Source organism: Sciurus carolinensis, chromosome 4 (assembly GCF_902686445.1).
Source record: "Sciurus carolinensis chromosome 4, mSciCar1.2, whole genome shotgun sequence".
NCBI lineage: Eukaryota > Metazoa > Chordata > Mammalia > Rodentia > Sciuridae > Sciurus > Sciurus carolinensis.
This window is the reverse complement of record NC_062216.1, coordinates 138,257,485-138,275,355: the sequence shown is the minus strand read 5'-3', so window position 1 is coordinate 138,275,355 and position 17,871 is coordinate 138,257,485. Positions and strand designations below refer to the sequence as shown.

The window sequence follows — 17,871 nt, the reverse complement described above, 5'->3', positions numbered from 1 at the left end:
ATTTTAAATTTTCATTTAAACCTTGCACCCAAAGATCACATCTCTGGAGAAAACATTCCAAGACCATTTCATTATACTTTCAGTAAAATTCAAACTACTTATTCTGGCCTCAAAACTCCATGTATCTGGCTTGTCCACCTCTCAAGCTTTATCTTTTCCCACTTTTCTTGATATGATTGAGTTCTCACATCCATCTAGTATTTCCCTGGCCATTTCAGTTGCATGTACCAATAAATTCCTTTTTTCTTAAACCAGTTTAGGATATGTCCAGTAACTAAAAACTAAAAACCACTCCACTGCTATTAATATTGCTGTATTCTACAAGCAACAACAGGTGTTGGCGAGGATGTGGGGAGAAAGGTACACTCATACATTGCTGGTGGGGCTGCAAATTAGTGCAGCCACTCTGGAAAGCAGTGTGGAGACTCCTTAGAAAACTTGGAATGGAACCACCATTTGACCCAGCTATCCCACTCCTTGGCCTATACCCAAAGGACTTAAAATCAGCATATTACAGAGATACAGCCACATCAATGTTCATAGCTGCTCAGTTCACAATAGCCAGATTGTGGAACCAACCTAGATGTCCTTCAATTGATGAATGGATAAAGAAAATGTGGTATATATATACAATGGAATATTACTCAGCCATAAAGAATGATAAAATTATGGCATTTGCAGGCAAATGGATGAAACTGGAGAATATCATGCTAAGTGAGATAAGCCAATCTCAAAAAACCAAAGGACAAATGATATCGCTATTAAGTGGATGATGATACAAAATGGGGCGTGGGAGGGGTTAGTGTTAGGGTTAGAGTTAGGGTTAGGGAGGGGGGCAAGAATGGAGGAAGGAAGGACTGTATAGAGGGAAAAGAGGGGTGGGAGGGGTGGGAGGGAAGGGAAAAAAATAACAGAATGAATCAAACAACATTACCCTATGTAAATTTATGATTACACAAATGGTATGCCTTTACGCCATGTACAAACAGAGAAACAACATGTATCCCATTTGTTTACGATAATAAAAAAAAATTGCTGTATTCTCATTCTTTTAATATTTCTTCAAATGTCTTGATCCCAAGGTTTTCCACTATCCTCATCTCTCTTTGCTCAACAAGTTCTACCCTCTCCATAGCAAACTGTGGTGACAAGTAATCCAACTGTTTTGACATGTGAAACAGTAGAATTTCATTGTCTCATAATAAGTAGAGTCCATTATCCAATGCTGACCACTAACAAACCAGTGATTTTTTGATAGACATATCCCTTATGGAGTTGATACAATAAGCTTATTCTTGTTACAATTCTGTCTTTATCAAGCTGACTTCCTTAATCCTATAATTATACTGCCGAATTTCCAGAACAAATGCCAATTATAATATTTATTCCAAATATTATTTATTCCAAATGCAATGGGAAAAGCAGGGTTTAGGAGTAAGATAGACTTGGGTATGAATTCTGACCGTCAACTTCAGTTCTATAACACTAAGTAAATCCTTAATTTCACCAAGACTCAGTTTCTAGAACTGAAAAATAGGGGTAATATGGAGATAATGTTCTTGTGTTTATTGTATTTTTGCAAATATAACTAAGAAAATATATGTGAGAAACATTTGTTCTTTTTTTTAGTTGTTTTAATTAGTTATACATGACAGTAGAATGCATTTTGACACATCATGCATAAATGGAGTATAATGTCTCATTCTTCTGGTTGTACGTGATATAGAATTACACTGGTTGTGTAATCATATACACATAGGGTAATAGGTCTGGTTCATTCTACTACACTGAAACATTTGTTTTAAAATGGCAACTACTGCACTGGATTGAGTTCTTTAGCCCTCTGGGACATATTGCTCTCCAAGGCTGGAATGCAAAGAAATCGCAATCTATCCCAGTTTTGTGCATTTCACAAACATGATAAGCAAACTCCCTATATTAAGGGATTCAAAAACTCAAGATTCAGAGAAATAAAATAAATGACTAACAAATTTAGGTTAAAACGGGGGGTAATAGGAACTGTGATAAACCAGAGCAAACACTCCACCTAAAAGGGCGATTACTATTCATCTCCAGCTGATCTTCACTGGGTAAATACTGTACAAGTATTCTGATATTCATAAGAAACAAAGGAACCTGAAGTTTTACTGGGTATGTACTAGTTTTTAAATATTGACAATTAGTTCAGAATTCATGAACCGTTTATAAGTCCAGTGAAGCATGGGTGGCCCACAGATAGTCTGTTTGTGGCCTTGGTCGGCACCCAAGCTTCAGAGTGATTCACAGAAATGACTAGCAGGATAGAGCTCAGACAGAGCTCTGATAATTCCACTGGAAATCTCATGTTGAACTCTATAAACCACCCTCGTACCCAACTACTGCATCTACCTAACCAGCCTCCTAAAAGTCACCCTGCCTTCAGTCCTTCACAGGTTGCCTCCAGGGAGATTCTCTCTAGCTCATTAATTTATCTTTACCACCTTCGTTCTTCAATGGGAGGTCAATTCAGGAAATCTAATATGGGCCCTTCCCATTCCTATCACTGAGTGCCCTGACCATTAGGTTATTTTTAACAGGGTGGAAACCTATAGAAACTGGAAGAACCAGGACCAGGCATACTTTGAAGGCATACAAAAGGTCATGTACAAAGATAAGTTTTTATGTTATGAGGGAAACTATTTGATCCGTGATACCTAAATAAAGAGTTACATTTGAGTAATTTTGACTTCCTAATCTATTTCTCAGTAAGCAGTTTTTAGTTATTTCACATAGGCATACTTTATCTTTAATAAGTCTAAATCATGTTAAAGTTCTACACATATTTTGTATCTCCACACAGAAGTTAGTGAACATTTCTCAAAATGATTGAACCAAATTTCTTCTCATATTTATTATTAAGAAAACTGAGAAACATTTTAAAGTCAAGATTCATATATAGTAGAGTTTTTAGTATCACTTTCATTCCACAGTCTTTTAGCAATATCTTTTAGGACATTTACTTAGAAGTTTTGGGAAAAAATGTTAAATTTTATTGACACACACGAAAGCAAAACTGCTAAACAAATCCACCTTGAATTAAAAAACATAGTAAGTAAACAAGCTTTATTTTAGTTTGCTAACACACTTTTGCCTCAATTCAAAGTGTATTAAAAGAATAAATTTACATTACTCTAATAAATACAGTTTTATTTAATGGTGGTTGCCCTCAGAACGCAAGGAAACATAATTTATTGATATAACTAAGGGAAAAATGCTACTTTTACCATCTTGATAGATGATAAAAGTTATTTCAAAAAGCAAACTTTAGAAGGCAAAATCATTTCTAAATGCAATGGATAAAAACCAATTCTGAACACATCATCTATAAACTATATATGACTCATACAGTAGTGGAAATAAATTACACATGACCCTTCATGAGCTTTTTTGTAGAGAAATATTCATGATAAAGAGAGAAGTCATCCACTATAACAAATATAATACACAACCTGTATTTTAAAAACATACTTTAAAAAATACCCAGAAGAGTGCTCTTATGAGAATTTGTAGAATTATTAGAGCAACTGAACTACTGTAAATGAGATTTATAAGTGAAATAGGGATCCCTGGAGCAGGGTCCTGCCACCAATGACATCCACCATTAATTCAGTGTTTTAAGGAAACCACACAGATAAGCAGTGAAGTCAGGATTCAATCCTACCTCACTGTCTCAAATCCATGTTCATTACATCAATACCTGCCTCATATCTTCTTAATAAAACTGATTATGGCAAAAGTCCAAAAAAAGCATTAGTAATCACTAATGAGAAAATCCAGGATTATGATCATTTGCTTAGCAATATTGGCTAAAGCTACCAAAAAGTACTTTGGTAAGAAGATGCTGGAAACTTGAAAAAAAAAAAAAACTTCTGTATATACTTCATTATAATTTATATGTTTCAGTAATGATAGATAATATTTTTGAATATATCTCATTTTGTGTTTTTTCTTTATGTGATCTAATCCAATTCCACTGTGAAATTCATTGTCTGAAAAAATCACCACTACTCTTACTGCAAAAATGCAAAAGGAAAAAGTCAATATCAAGTCTCTAACTCTTAAAATATAATCTTCATGCACTTATCCATTCAACAAGTAATAATGATTCCATTTCAATTAGTTATTTAATGGCAGATTTATGTCCTAAATATCACATTGAACAAAGTGGAACCTGAACTACACAGTGTGTATGTGTGTAAAATGAACTTAAGTTTTATTGAGAGATCAGTGTTTCTGACATTCCATTTGCATGCCAAGAGACCAATCAAGATGATTTGAAACCATAGAGTTTTATATTTAAGGCCTGATGTAAAAAGGAAGGAAAATTCTATCACTAAAGTAAAAGAAAAAAATAAAAACCTTGCACTACAAAGAAAGAAACAGAAAAGGGCAAACTAGTCAGAATGGAGTGTCCTAGGATCTTAGGGTGAGGGTAGAATGATAAAAAATACCCAAATAGATTTGGGAGGGAAATCTTAGTATATTGGGTTTGCCTCTGTATAAAGTCCTGCTCCTTTTTAGCACTGAGAGAAAAACAGTAAGCCCCTTAGAAAAGCTTTGTTCAGTGTGGTACTCCAGCAAGACCTAAAAGTTTCTCTAGCAGATGATTTAGAATGGGAGAAGAATGTGGAAGTAACTTTCCCAAATCCTGCACAGATTTGGGACAGAGAACACAATGGAACATATCTAGCTATGTGACCAACAAGACAGATCTTCCAGAAGAATAAGGGGACTAAGACAAGCACTGAGGATAAACCAAGTAAAAAGGAAAATAAAAACCTTGAAACTAGAAACTATGATGACCAGTCAGTGCCTAAATAATTCCCAAGAAAGCCAAGTTAGATGAACCACAATGTCACAAACCCAGAGTTCCCTTACTCTCCTTCACTGGGCTTCTGTTATTCCTAAAATCTGTCTTGAGAAGAGAGACAAAGAATGGATACCTCTGAAAGATGAGATAAAAAGCACAAGTGGAGAGCTGGACTTCGAATTGATTGAATAAACATCCCAAGAGAGATTGAACCAAGACCAGAGGGAGAAAGAGAAAAGAATGAGTTACCTCAAATAAGGACCTTCACGATCCCTACCATCATAGCAAGAAAACCACAAGGAACAAGCTACAGAAAATAAAAAGCCATGTTTTTATACAACATCTGAATTGCAGCATATAAAATTCTGTCCTGGCTTTATTCTTAAGTAATATAATAAGTGCTACTAATTATTTTCAACAAGTCCAGCTACTATGCATTTCAGAATTAAAAACAACTAGAATTTTTGCAAAGTTCCTAAAGTAGATGGCTCCCATGGACCATAACAGTTCATACCCAGAAAGAGATGAACCAGGTAAACAGCATCCTTTAGGATATAGTCTCCAGCCATGTGTGTGCTACACATTATGCCAGGAATATACAAGGCTCTGGGAAGAGAAACATGGTCACGGCAAAGGAACAAGGTTCTCACAATATGGGGCTGGAAACTGCAGTTAGAAAAGTCTTGTGATAATGTAAGTGAAATGGTTGATTATTCTCACCTTTCATTAACCCATTTTGCTTACATTTTTTTCTAATTTAGTAAATGACATAAAAATGTCTAGGACTCATCAACCTTGATACAAACATCTAGAAGTCATCTTTGATTCCCCTCTCTCTCTCTTTTCATTTAATCTCTACAGCCAATGCATCACCAAGTCATGTCAGTTGATCTTTCACAGCTCAGAGATGCCCACTTCTCTCCTCTACTCTATTATCATCTCCTGCAGAGACTGCTAAAATAGTGTCCAACCTGGTAACCCTGCTAACAACTTTGCCCCCTGCAATTCATTCTCTATAAAAAACTCAAAGTCCTTGAAATCCTCCAGTAACTCCAATTTTATTTAAAATTAAGACCAAATTCCTACCATGGTTAGTTCCTGAATTTTTTCTTCTTCCTGCCCCCAATATTATTCTTCCCTGGTGCCTGAATTCCCAGCCACACTGACCTCTCCAATCTTCAAAATAACAAGCTACATTTCTTCACAGAGCTAAGGTAGGTGATGTTCATTCTCTCCTTCTGGAAAGATCCTCCCTGCAGATCATCCCACATAGGAAGTTCCTTCTTGTGATTCAGATCACAACTCAATGCTACCTTTCCAATGAGGTCTTCCAATAACATTCTCTCAAAAGCAAACCTCTATTTCCTGAGATTCCCTCATTTTTGTTTATGGGTATATAATGAATTTATCCCTTCAGAATGCAAGTTCCTAGAGGGAAGGGGTCCTGTGTGTGTCTCTAACAATACTGCTAAATGAATGAATGAGTAGGTTAATGTGGGGAGGGGGTTTACCTTCTTCCCACTGCTTCCTTTTCACTAACATCTCTCATGACACTCCCAATTTTGCCATAGCCAGACAAAATGACTAAGAATTAGGCAATAAAGAACACAAGGACTTGTAACCCTAGAGAACAGTATGCAAAATGTTTAAAGAGGGACTGGGAAAATAAAAATCTTAATTTATGAAAGAAAAATAGACCTTAAAATATCGCAGCTTCTAACTCAGTGTTGGTCCTTCCAAATCAGAAATAGAAAAGGAAGAGCATGTCTCATGTTTTATAAAGTATTTTATTTTCCAAGTAGAAATATTTAAAATCCACTAGGAAATGTGTTACATAACTGGTGAGTCCTCCTAGGAGGACTTATATTAGATTGAAGGGAGGATTTTAATCTACTGAGTTTTTATGAAGTAAGACAGCCATCACAAGACACACTGTCTTCTCATAAATTAAGGATAAACAAACAATCAGCACATAAGGAATGAGAAAAAATAAACATGCTGACTACCTCTCAATGGAAAACTGCCCTTAACAGATTTTTGAAGACATCTCTTTGAGCTAAATTTTAATTGATTTTTTTAAAGAAACTTAAAAGGACAGTAGCATGGAGTTTGTGTAAAATTTTAGAAGAGTTTAAAATTATATGCTTGTAATCATACAAATTGATCAATCAGACTTTTAAGAGTATAATTTAGTATAATTTTGCATAACATTATTGCTTTTAACTGCAAAAATTATATTATTTGTGCTTGAACCACTACATTATAAGAAAACTTACTTCTTAATAAAAGCAAATTGACTAACCTATTAATAATCAGGTTCCTAATGCAGCATCACATTCTGAAATAAAAAACTACATTCCTACTATGTTACAGATTAATATTTGTTCTCAGAACTATTTCCAAAAAAAAAAAAATCTTACCAGACATAAACTGTGTAATAGAGGATAATTCCATTTGGCTCCAGAGGTGGTTGCCATGACAACTTCACCGTGACACCAGACAACTGTTTTACAGAGAAATCTTGAGGGGGAGAATCAGGAGCTGAAAAGTGGGGGCATAGAATAATGCATTTCATTAAATATATATGAGAAAAGGTCAAAATGGAAATGTACAGATTTTTTTTTTAATGAAAAATTTTCTGGTAAATGAATCAGGTTTAGTGCTTTTTTTCCACAGGAACAACAGTCTGTTTACTTTCAAATGAGATGATAAAAGAAGATTTTGCATGGTGGTGTTAGAACATCTGTTTCTGTGATTCAATGGAAAAAAATATTTCATGAGAAAATAGAACAAGGGGTATGTCACAGTGACTCACCTACTGTTCAAGTACATCTTGGTAAATGAACATCCTCTAATAAAAATGAAAAGTTTATTGGGGTGAATAAATATAAAACACAGTCAAAAAGCTCCCCAGACAATAAAAGTCATGGGGGCAAAATCACACATCCAAGAAGTGGAAAAGGAATAAGCATAACATTGGGAGAGCAGTTAAAATGACTGACCTCATTAAGAAAAACTACATTTCTCAATTTCAGTTGTGTCATTAAACTGTAAAGTCATATCAAATCTGTTCACTGAGTCTTCAAAGTTGAATAGTTTACAAAAGAAACACCAATGTAGCACAAAAACAAGAAAAAAGTTTAGAATCTACTTGTAATTCTGCTATAATAATATAAGAACATGAAAACAATTAGCTATTTGGCATTGAGCAAGCAATATAAACAATTACTGCAAACTGGTTATACAAGTTTTTATGTTCGCTTGGATAAAACATTCAGAGAGCCATTCTCAACTACTGTATAACTGTAAAATAATGTCTTAGAAAATGAAAATACAACTTTTTTGTATATAAACAGTTATAACTTACCAAAATTTGGTTCATGGTTGCATTTATGAATGGAGAGTAAACTCATAGGTAGCTAATACAAATTTTGAGAATATGTTCAGACCTTTGAACTATGTTAAGTAATATGTAGTTTATGTATAGATCACTGTTTTCAGTAAGAAAGTCATTCTCTACCCTGATCTTCATTAATTATATGACTTGGCCAAGAACTTGGATGTTTACCTCACAAATCTGTACTTTTAACAGCCTGAGTAATTCAGATACGCAACACAAGTTGGAGTCTTGAGTGGTAAAAGCTCTGACTACACAAATATATGTTCAGTATGGTCCAATTTCGTCATATAAAAATCTCAAATTCTGGCTGGGGATATAGCTCAGTTGGTAGAGTGCTTGTCTTGCAAGCACAAGGCCCTGGGTTCAATCCCCAGCACCGCAAAGAAAAAAAAAAAAAAATCTCAAATTCTTGCCATTAGGACTATTTGACTAGATTATAAATAAAAGAGTGAATACTATTTCCAGAAGGGCATTGCTAAAATGATTTAGTACATGTTATCATAGATCATATCTAAGATAAGAAAGAGAGCTAATCTCCTCCCCTCCTCTTCCAGCCTTGACACACTGGGAAGGATTTATTTATAAAGTTAATTTTCACTTTGAGAGCAAGGGGAATCTATGAATGAAAGAAATGAATATTCAGACGGACAAGCTTTGATCGAGAGTAAGTACAGTGAGTAGAGACAATGACAAGAGACAACTAACCCATGAGGGTGCTGCACTTAGAAACTGGGGCAGCCCAGTGCAAAGGACACTTTGGTGAAGGTTAAAGGTGGAAGGGACTTGCCAAAGGAGCAAAGGATTCCCAAGGCTTTGCTATTTTGAATAGAATAATGGCAATGCAGAAAAAAGCTTTCATCCTTCTAAAAGTATTTAATGTACATTCTTCCCTTGTGAGTGATCCTAGAACAATGTTCACCATACAATATAGGCTAGCTAGAAGGTGGGAATCTTGAAAGAAAGAAAGGAAGAAAAAAGACTCCATAAACACCTAGGATGAATCCAAATCCACCCCTTATGACAACAGGAATTCCTTTTATCAAAAAAAATCTAATTGTTTCAAAATATACAATGTATAAAACATAAAATACAAATCCTAATACCAATTATATCCCTCAAAAATCATTTTCCTAGCATAATACATGTCTAAGCACCTTGTGAGATGCCAACATAAAGTGGTCTCTGTGGTAAAGCTGATTTTATTCAGGTTAGGGAAAACTATATTTAAATATTCAATGTGAAATCTATTAACATTCAGGGCCAATTATGTTGGAAAACAGCGTGAATTCATTATAAAGCTAATCCTACTACCATTTTTAAAATGCTGGCAGTTGTCATATACAGAATCTACTCTAAAACTTATATGAATGTGTATTTTTATAAATGTAAAAGCTGAAAAATACAGTGGTGACATATATCATCTAATGTTCAAACCATTCAAACCAAATATTTAGCTCTGAAAATTCCCATGGAAAACATATTGTGTTTTTCAGACTACTGATAACTTTAAAATTTAAAAAAAGCATTTTATATCTGATTTTATTTAGTGTAAATCTGACTTTACTAGTTTCTTATATGCCATGAAAATGAAGTCTCTATATCATGCTGGTATAGGACATACTGATAAGGCAAGGCTAAGGGAACTTTTATATTAAGAGTTATTCTATATACATGTTTCTTGAAATGTTATGGAATCGAAGATTAGCAGTACGCACTACTATATTTACCATCTTCCTCAGTCAATACGCCTATTGGTGCACTTCGAAGTCCTTCACCTTTGTGTGTACTAGCAGAAACCTCAATTACATATTGGGTATATTTCTTCAGCCCTAAAGAGAAATAAAATGAGTAAGTTGACACTAAGAAACATCATTTAAGAATATGCAATGGTCAGACTATGAAATGGTTCTCGATTCCACAATTTCCTAAAAGTAAAAACTGAATAAAATGTAATTATTTAGCAGTAGTAACTCCTATTATGAGAGAAAAAAATACAGGATAATGTGGAAAAGGATTAACACAGAAAATTCTTTCATGTAACATGCAATAAACTCCTAGCATATTTTACCAAAAGAATTTTCATATCCTGTGTAGAAATAATCACACTTAAACCATTTATAATGTAATATTCAGTAAATATTTTGTGGCAACGCTGTCAATATAAATGTAAATATCCAGCATTAGATTTATTCTTTTACCTTTTATGTTCTGGGTCAAAGAGGTGGTATTTATACTTCTTTCCTCAATTCCATTACTTCTCTTGAGATAAATTGTATATTTTTGTATAATTCCATTGGGACTATGTGGGGGAAGGAATGATATCTCAATTTCTCCAGAAGAAATATTTTTGTAAGTAACATTTTCTGGTGCACTACTGGGCACTGGATAAAATAAAACACATAAAATATTTTCATCCTAAAAACCTTTTCTGCTAAAATTCTCATGCAAGTACACTAGAATATTTATACATAAAATTAACCAGAGTATGATTATAATATATAACCTGAATGGATCAAAATGTATATAAATTGTAGCTTGCACAGGAAAAAAGTTTCAAAGGAAAGCACACACTATGATTCTGCAGAATAACATGATTACAAGTCTATTAAGAGATTTGATACTGTAATAGCTGTTTTGAATTGCTGAACATGCAAATACTAGAAGGAGAACTGGAAAACACTTAAAAATTCATTTTGTTCTTCATTAGCAATACTTTTAAAAAAGTTTAACAGGTTAGTTTAGGACCACAACAAGATCTCTGATAAGACAAGAAACTTCTCCTGGATATGAAACTGCATAAATAACCTAGGGGTAAAACTCTCTCCTAAGAATAGAGGGCATCAGTAAAAAAAATTAGTTTTCTGCATTTAATAATGTTCCTGTTATGTTGAATATAGTATTCATAAAATGGTTCTCTGTGCATATTCAATTATAAAAACTATATAAGGGATTCTAATTCTGGCAAAATATGGGAAAAGATACCCCACACTGAATATCTTATTGAAAATAACTAAAACTCGATATAATATTAAAACAAATTTTCTTTAAGACACTGCAGAGTTGACAAAAAAGAAATCAGTGGTGGACAAAGAAGAAACAAAAAATGAAAACAGAAAACACACAAACACACACAGTGAAATCAGGAATCCAGAGAAGGAAGCTCATACTAACCAATCTTGCCTTATAAGTGCCCATTATCCTGATAGTACTGCATTTGCTTTATCCACACTAGTGGGGACTTCCAGAGAAAGAATAAAAGTCTTGGAGCAGTTGAAAGAGGAAGAACATCCCTGCATAAACCCCTTTTGGAACCCCAAAAGAGTGCAACTTCAACAGGAACCGCTATATTGGAGAACTCCAGGAAACACAATGAATATCTCTGTGGAAGCAACAGAGTTCATGTGAGTGGGTCCCCAGGACCTGCAATGGGGTGCCCCCATTCTTAGTGACTGGTAGTGAGAAATAAATCTCAATGCAAAGAGGAGAAAACATGCGTAGGAGAGAGAACATGAACTTTTTTTTCCCTCTAGCTATTTCTCTGAGTGAAAAGGCAGAAAAGAAAGAAAAATTATACTGTTTTGGAATTACAAGTCTATCCCTGTGAGTACATGTGACTTAAATCCATAGTACCTGTATATAACCTAAAGAAATCCTATTTCAGAATTCAGATTAAAATGAAACTGTGCTCTTATGCCTCAGCAACTATATGAAATAAACATAAATCCTCCCTAGAAGAACTCAACTTCAACTCAAACCACATAAATTACTCAGAAAGTGGAAATATGAATTCACTTTAAAAAATCACCAAATACACAAACAAAAATCACTAATCACACCAATAGTAAAAGTCAGCAAATAAAATGGGAAACAGACACACACACACACACACACACGCGCGCACGCACGCAAAGCAGATATCTAAAGACTTAAAATACTGAAAATTATTAAATGTTCAATATATTTCAAGAAATCAAATGTTTTAAAAATATCAGCAAAGTATTCTTTAAACAATATAAATAAGCAAGTATAAAATAGACCCAGATAAGTTTTCTATAACAGAACAACAAAATAAATGAAATTAAAAAGAGCAGATTAGACAGAGATGAAGAAAATTTATATACATGATAATACTTTTGAAGAAATTATCAAGACTTCAGCTCAAATAGGAAAGACAATGGAATGAATCTGACATAATTTCTATATGTACATATATGAATATACCACAGTGATTCTCCACATCATTTACATCCACATGACTGGGATCCTAATTTGAAAAAGACATACTTCAAGTTTGTATAAATACATCAAAATATACTTTACTGTCAGGTATATCTAAAAAGAATAAAGAAAAACAACAAATCCCATTATTATGTACAACTATAATGCACCAATAAAAACGTGGAAAACAGATAATGCAAAAGATCTTAGAATGACACCAGTAAAGTTATTACCAGTTGATGTAAAGTTCTACATGAGAACAGAGTATGTTCACTGGATGCTTGCTTTGGAACCCTGGAAAAAGTTTAGATTTCTACGAATAAAAAGCATGAGAAATAGGATTTATCAACTGCCACAGAAAATTATAATTTAAAACATTCACATTACTTTCAGCAAAATCATTCATCAGCAATTTAAAAAGAATGCAGCTCAAAGAAAAAACTGGGGGGTGGAAATGTAGACTGGCAGTTATAGATGATCTAGTGAAGGTGTCTACAGAATGAAGTAAAAGAAACATCAGAAGGCATAATGGCTGATATTTTTCCCAATTTTTGAAACAAGTCAGAGTTCAGAACAAGGAATCTCAATAAATCCCTAGAATGAAATTTGCTTTTAAAAAAATTACGTTTTAACACATTGTGAAAAAACTGAGGACCAAAGAAGAGAAAATTCTAAAAGCACCAGAAAGAGGACAAATCAACAAAGGGGGGTAACAGACCAACAACTGACATGAACAGAACTACTAGAATTCTATACACAAAAAAATGACCAAGGGTGAAACAAAAACATATTCAGACAATCAAAAACTGAGAGGGAGTACTATTAACATCCCCGATAAAAGAAGTGACAAACAGTGCAATTTAGGTGCTTCCTTCCTTACTTATTTATAATGCCATGTACTGAATGTAGTATTGAATTCAGAGATACTCTACCACTAAGCTGCATTCCCAGCCCTATTCATTTGTTTATCAATTTGTGTTGACAAGGTCTTGCCAAGATGCCCAGGTTAACCTCAAACTTGAGACCCTCCTGCCTCAGTCTCCTGGGATTACATACAGGCATCATCACATCTGGCTGGGTGCAATTTTTACAAAAACTATTTGCCAATGATAAAAAACCACAATTACAAAGATTAAAGTTTAAAAATTGCCTGCATAGAGCAATAACAACGATGACTACTTTGGGGAGGGACTAAATAACATAAACTAAATATGTTAACATTATTGCCATTTTAGAGTCCTGTTATTAAGATTCTTTTCTTTCAAAAGAAAGAAATTTAACCTTTTATTATTAGTATTCTAAACACAATGGGTATAAAATTACTACTTACAAATGTGGTTAGAATAATAAAATTCAGGAAACTTGACAGCATAGACCCACGTCCCCTCAATTATTATAGGGTATATGGTATAGTTTTAGGGCATGTGATATCAAACTCAAACTTAATAGGAAAAACTGACATAAGAATGTTGAGACTTTAGGAAAATTATTATTCAATGCATAGTTTGATGTAACAACATGTAGTAATATAATCCTACTACCCCTTCCCAAACATCCTAAATCTCCAGTGACATTTCAAGTCAATTCATGACACTGAGAAAAATCCTCAAAACTCAACTGTGCATGCTTCCATTATCTTCTGGCTCTAATCAAAACCTTAAACCTACTGACCGAGAACATGACCCTTGAGCCCTTTCAGGTACCAGGCTTGTTCTTCTCTGATAATCCCCACACCTACTGGGCCCAGGAGTTGGGTAGTTGTATTTATTGCTCCTCTTTTCCATATGCAGATTTTTTTCTCCTTCTTTCTCCCTGAAGAACCACAGATCCTTTGCAGTCAAATTTCATCAGGCATTACTGAGACTCCTTCCTAAATGATCTCACTTAAATCACTTATGACACTTTTCTAAAACCAACACCTGGCACCATTTCCCCAAAGCTTAAAGATGTTGTCACCTGTATGACTTATTTTCTCTCTACCAGTCTTAGAGATGTCAGCATCCAGGCAAATAATCTGCCCAGTTCCCTGGACTCTACGTTCCTTGATCTTCATAATGCCAATGCTCTTTCTCCACCTCACCCTAACCACTGGCTTTCATGGCACCACCTGAAACCTGGCCATTACCGTTGACCATCATTTTTTGCCTCTTGGGTATCCCCTCCTGGCTTAAAGCTTACTGATTCTGAATTTCCCATCCACAAATTCTTTGACCCTCATCAAATTTTCACTGTCCATCAGCTCCCTTATGTCAGAGCCCAGACTCACTCCAATTGCTTCCTAGCAATTGCCACCAACTCTTTATGTTTCTATGTTACTTTCCTGGCAAAACTTCAATTTGAATGAAACCAAACTCTTTGCTGCTTCCACATCACCATGGTAGCAGCTGAAAATGGATACACCAAAAAGCTCTCTATGCAGAAAAACCTCATTTCAATTTGTCACCTCAAAGGGGTATTTTGCATTGCCTGGTTTTGTGTGTGTGTGTGTGTGTGTGTGTGTGCGTGTGTGCATGTGTGCATGCGCGCACGCATGTGTGTGTGTGTGTTTGTGTGTATAAATTGGTTGTATATATACATTGTATATATACATATACATATATGTATATATACAATTGTCTGCATGTATTTTTTCCTGTTTTACTTAATTCAGTCTCCCACTAGGTGTGTTTTCACCATCTCCTCTCTCCCAGAACCTTTAATATACTTTCCCTTCCTTATTCTAACCTGAAAAATTTGCTTCTCAGATTAATGAAAAATTTTACAAACTCAGAAGAGAACTAAATTATCTTCCAACCACGAGTTTTCCTTTAGATGCCTACTCTCCTTTCTGCTTTCCAAGGTCTAGCCTCCAGTACTGCACTATATTTCATTCCTCCTGGCTATTGAAAGACTTTATAATCTGAAATTATTCAGATATATATGTGAACACACATGCACTGTAATGTGTGTTGTGGTTAAAAAAAAAATCAATACCCTCCAATTCCATTCATACTTTCAGTTATTGCTCCTCCCTTCTATCCTTCACTTGAGTTCAAAACTCAAAATTTGTCTTTACTCAGATTGCTACACTTTCTACCTATCGTTCTCTTTTTGTCACACTTCAGTGAGGATTCTTTTCCCATGTTCTTCTGTGACATCTACTCCCATGAAGTCACCAATAACCTCCATCCTATCAAACTGCCAATCAAATGCATGCCCTCATTTATCTTCACTCCTCAACTGCATCTGACATAAGAAACACATTCCTTCTAACTGAAAATCTGTATTCACTTGGATTCCAAGACATGATCTCCCAATTTTTTCTCCTTCCTCACTGGTAACTTCTGCTTATTCCTTCATTGGTATTTCCTTGATTTCCCAAAGTCTATGTTATATTGCCCAGGATACAGTTATATGATTCTTGTCATCTCTTCCTATACTCATCCTCATGTGATTTCATCTTGTCTTGTGACTTCAAATATTATAAATATGGCAATATCATCAAATTATATATTCTTTGAGCTTTAAACTTATTTACCCCATTGTCTTTATGATAGGGCACTTGGATATTTCAAACGTATCCAAAAGGGAACTCCTGAATTTTCTCCAAACTGACCTCTTCCCCAGACTTCCCCTCAGTAAATGGCATTACCATTCACCCAGATACTCAGACCAATAATCCAATTACCTTGGTGTTTCTCTTTATTTCCACATCCAACACATTCAGTAGAAATTTTCTAAAATTCTCCATATCATGTTCTTTTTTCTTAATTTTCCAGTAGCATCTGATTAAATTAAACTCCACACTTCCTGGAATGGCTCTCAAGAATCTGCATAATTTGCCTCTGCATGTCTCTGTCCTTAGTTGCCAATTTTCTACCAATAACTCATATAGCTTGAATGAGAAGAATGCCCAGTTCTTCATCAACCACAAAAAAAAAAAAAAATTGTCCCACTTCCAGAACTTGATAATTGCTATTCCTCCTTATAGAATATTTTTTCCTATTTTAATCTAATTTAGTTCTACAAACCATTAATATCTGGGCAAATACAACCTGAGGCCACTGCTCTGTCCCCCCCATCTCAAATAGCCTGCTCTCTATTCTATGATCTTCTATCTTCTTTCCCTGGTAGCTTTCTTAATTTCTTCATAGGGCTTACCACTACCCCCAAAATCATAAATTTGTCTACTCTTTTTTTTGTAATCTATGACTCTTCCAGAATATTAAGTTCCAAGAAGATAGGGATTTTGTAATGTTTATTGCCAAATCCACACTAGATAGTAATAGTAGCATGAAATATGGAATCCAGAAAAAAAAGATGCTCAGTGAATGAATAAATATGTTAAGTGTTACAAAATATATCAAAAACAAGAAAGAAATTCACATGTTACAAAAATAAAAAAATAATGTACTGAAAATTCTTTTTATCATTAGAAAAAACAGAATGTAAAATGCTGTGATTAAAATTTATAACTCAGTGTAACTTCTGATTTTGAAAAACTCTCAGAATTTGTTAAGTTGCCCCTCTGCAGTTGCTTGCCTACCACCAATAGTCAGAACAAATGTGTATTCCTGAGTTCATGCATCCCTGGCATTCCTCACATTTCATTCCTTTATTCTTAGGGTATACCCCTAAGGATATACCCTTAGTTATATACTTTTAGGGTATACATTGCTGGATCTTCAGGCAGATTAAGCAAGATAAACCTGATGACTCACTGATTCTGGGGAGCGAAGATAGACTTAGAATTTTCTCAACAAGCATGAAGAGTATTCCCAATTGTAGTAGTATTTTGCAAAACAGATACATATAAATAAAAAATAAATATTATAATCAGTTGGAAAAAGCTGAATCTATTTAAAATCTAAAACTAAAGACAAATTCTGTTCCATGATGATCCCCAAATGGGAAGTTACTCTGAATACACCAAAATATTTTTGTTTGGTATACGCAGTAGGGATGTATGCAAACAAATTTTAAAATGTTATTGATTAATGCAAATAAGCTTATAAAAGTCTACTTAAAATTTTGGTAATCATCTATAACCATTAGTAGATGATGTATACATTGTCATCCCAAATCAGAAATGTTCAAGGTGTTTGGATAAAGTCTCACTATAGGAAGTTATATCTTAGGAAGAAAAGGAAATATGCACAGATCATCAAAAGACTACTTTTTATGGAAACTTCTTAGTGTTGTAATGCTTCAGATTATCACCCACTAAGCATGAGAAAATAAAAAACTAGCTTGTAAACTGCACAATCTATAACCAGAAAACAAACATACACAGATACACATACACACACTCACACAACAGTTTGCAGAGTTAATACATCATTCAGTTTCTCACAAAACTTTATTGAAGAGTGGGTCCTTGTTTTGTATAAGGAAGAAATTTAATAAGATTCATCGACCCTAGGCA

At 34.4% G+C, this 17,871-nt stretch overlaps 1 protein-coding gene across 6 annotated transcripts in view; it reads right to left on the bottom strand.

The window, feature by feature from the left end:
• The window catches only part of Ptprq (protein tyrosine phosphatase receptor type Q), a 219,088-nt gene that overhangs the window by 166,209 nt on the left and 35,008 nt on the right, over positions 1–17,871 (bottom strand). For 3 of the 6 annotated variants that reach the window (XM_047550026.1, XM_047550029.1, XM_047550031.1), the window contains 3 exons: positions 10,448–10,630; positions 9,965–10,078; positions 7,270–7,390 (listed from right to left, as the gene is read on the bottom strand). In XM_047550026.1, the coding sequence (XP_047405982.1) occupies positions 7,270–7,390; positions 9,965–10,078; positions 10,448–10,630 (418 nt within the window). The remainder of the gene's footprint in view (positions 1–7,269; positions 7,391–9,964; positions 10,079–10,447; positions 10,631–17,871) is intronic. The other 3 variants (XM_047550028.1, XM_047550030.1, XM_047550032.1) reach the window with 1 other exon arrangement.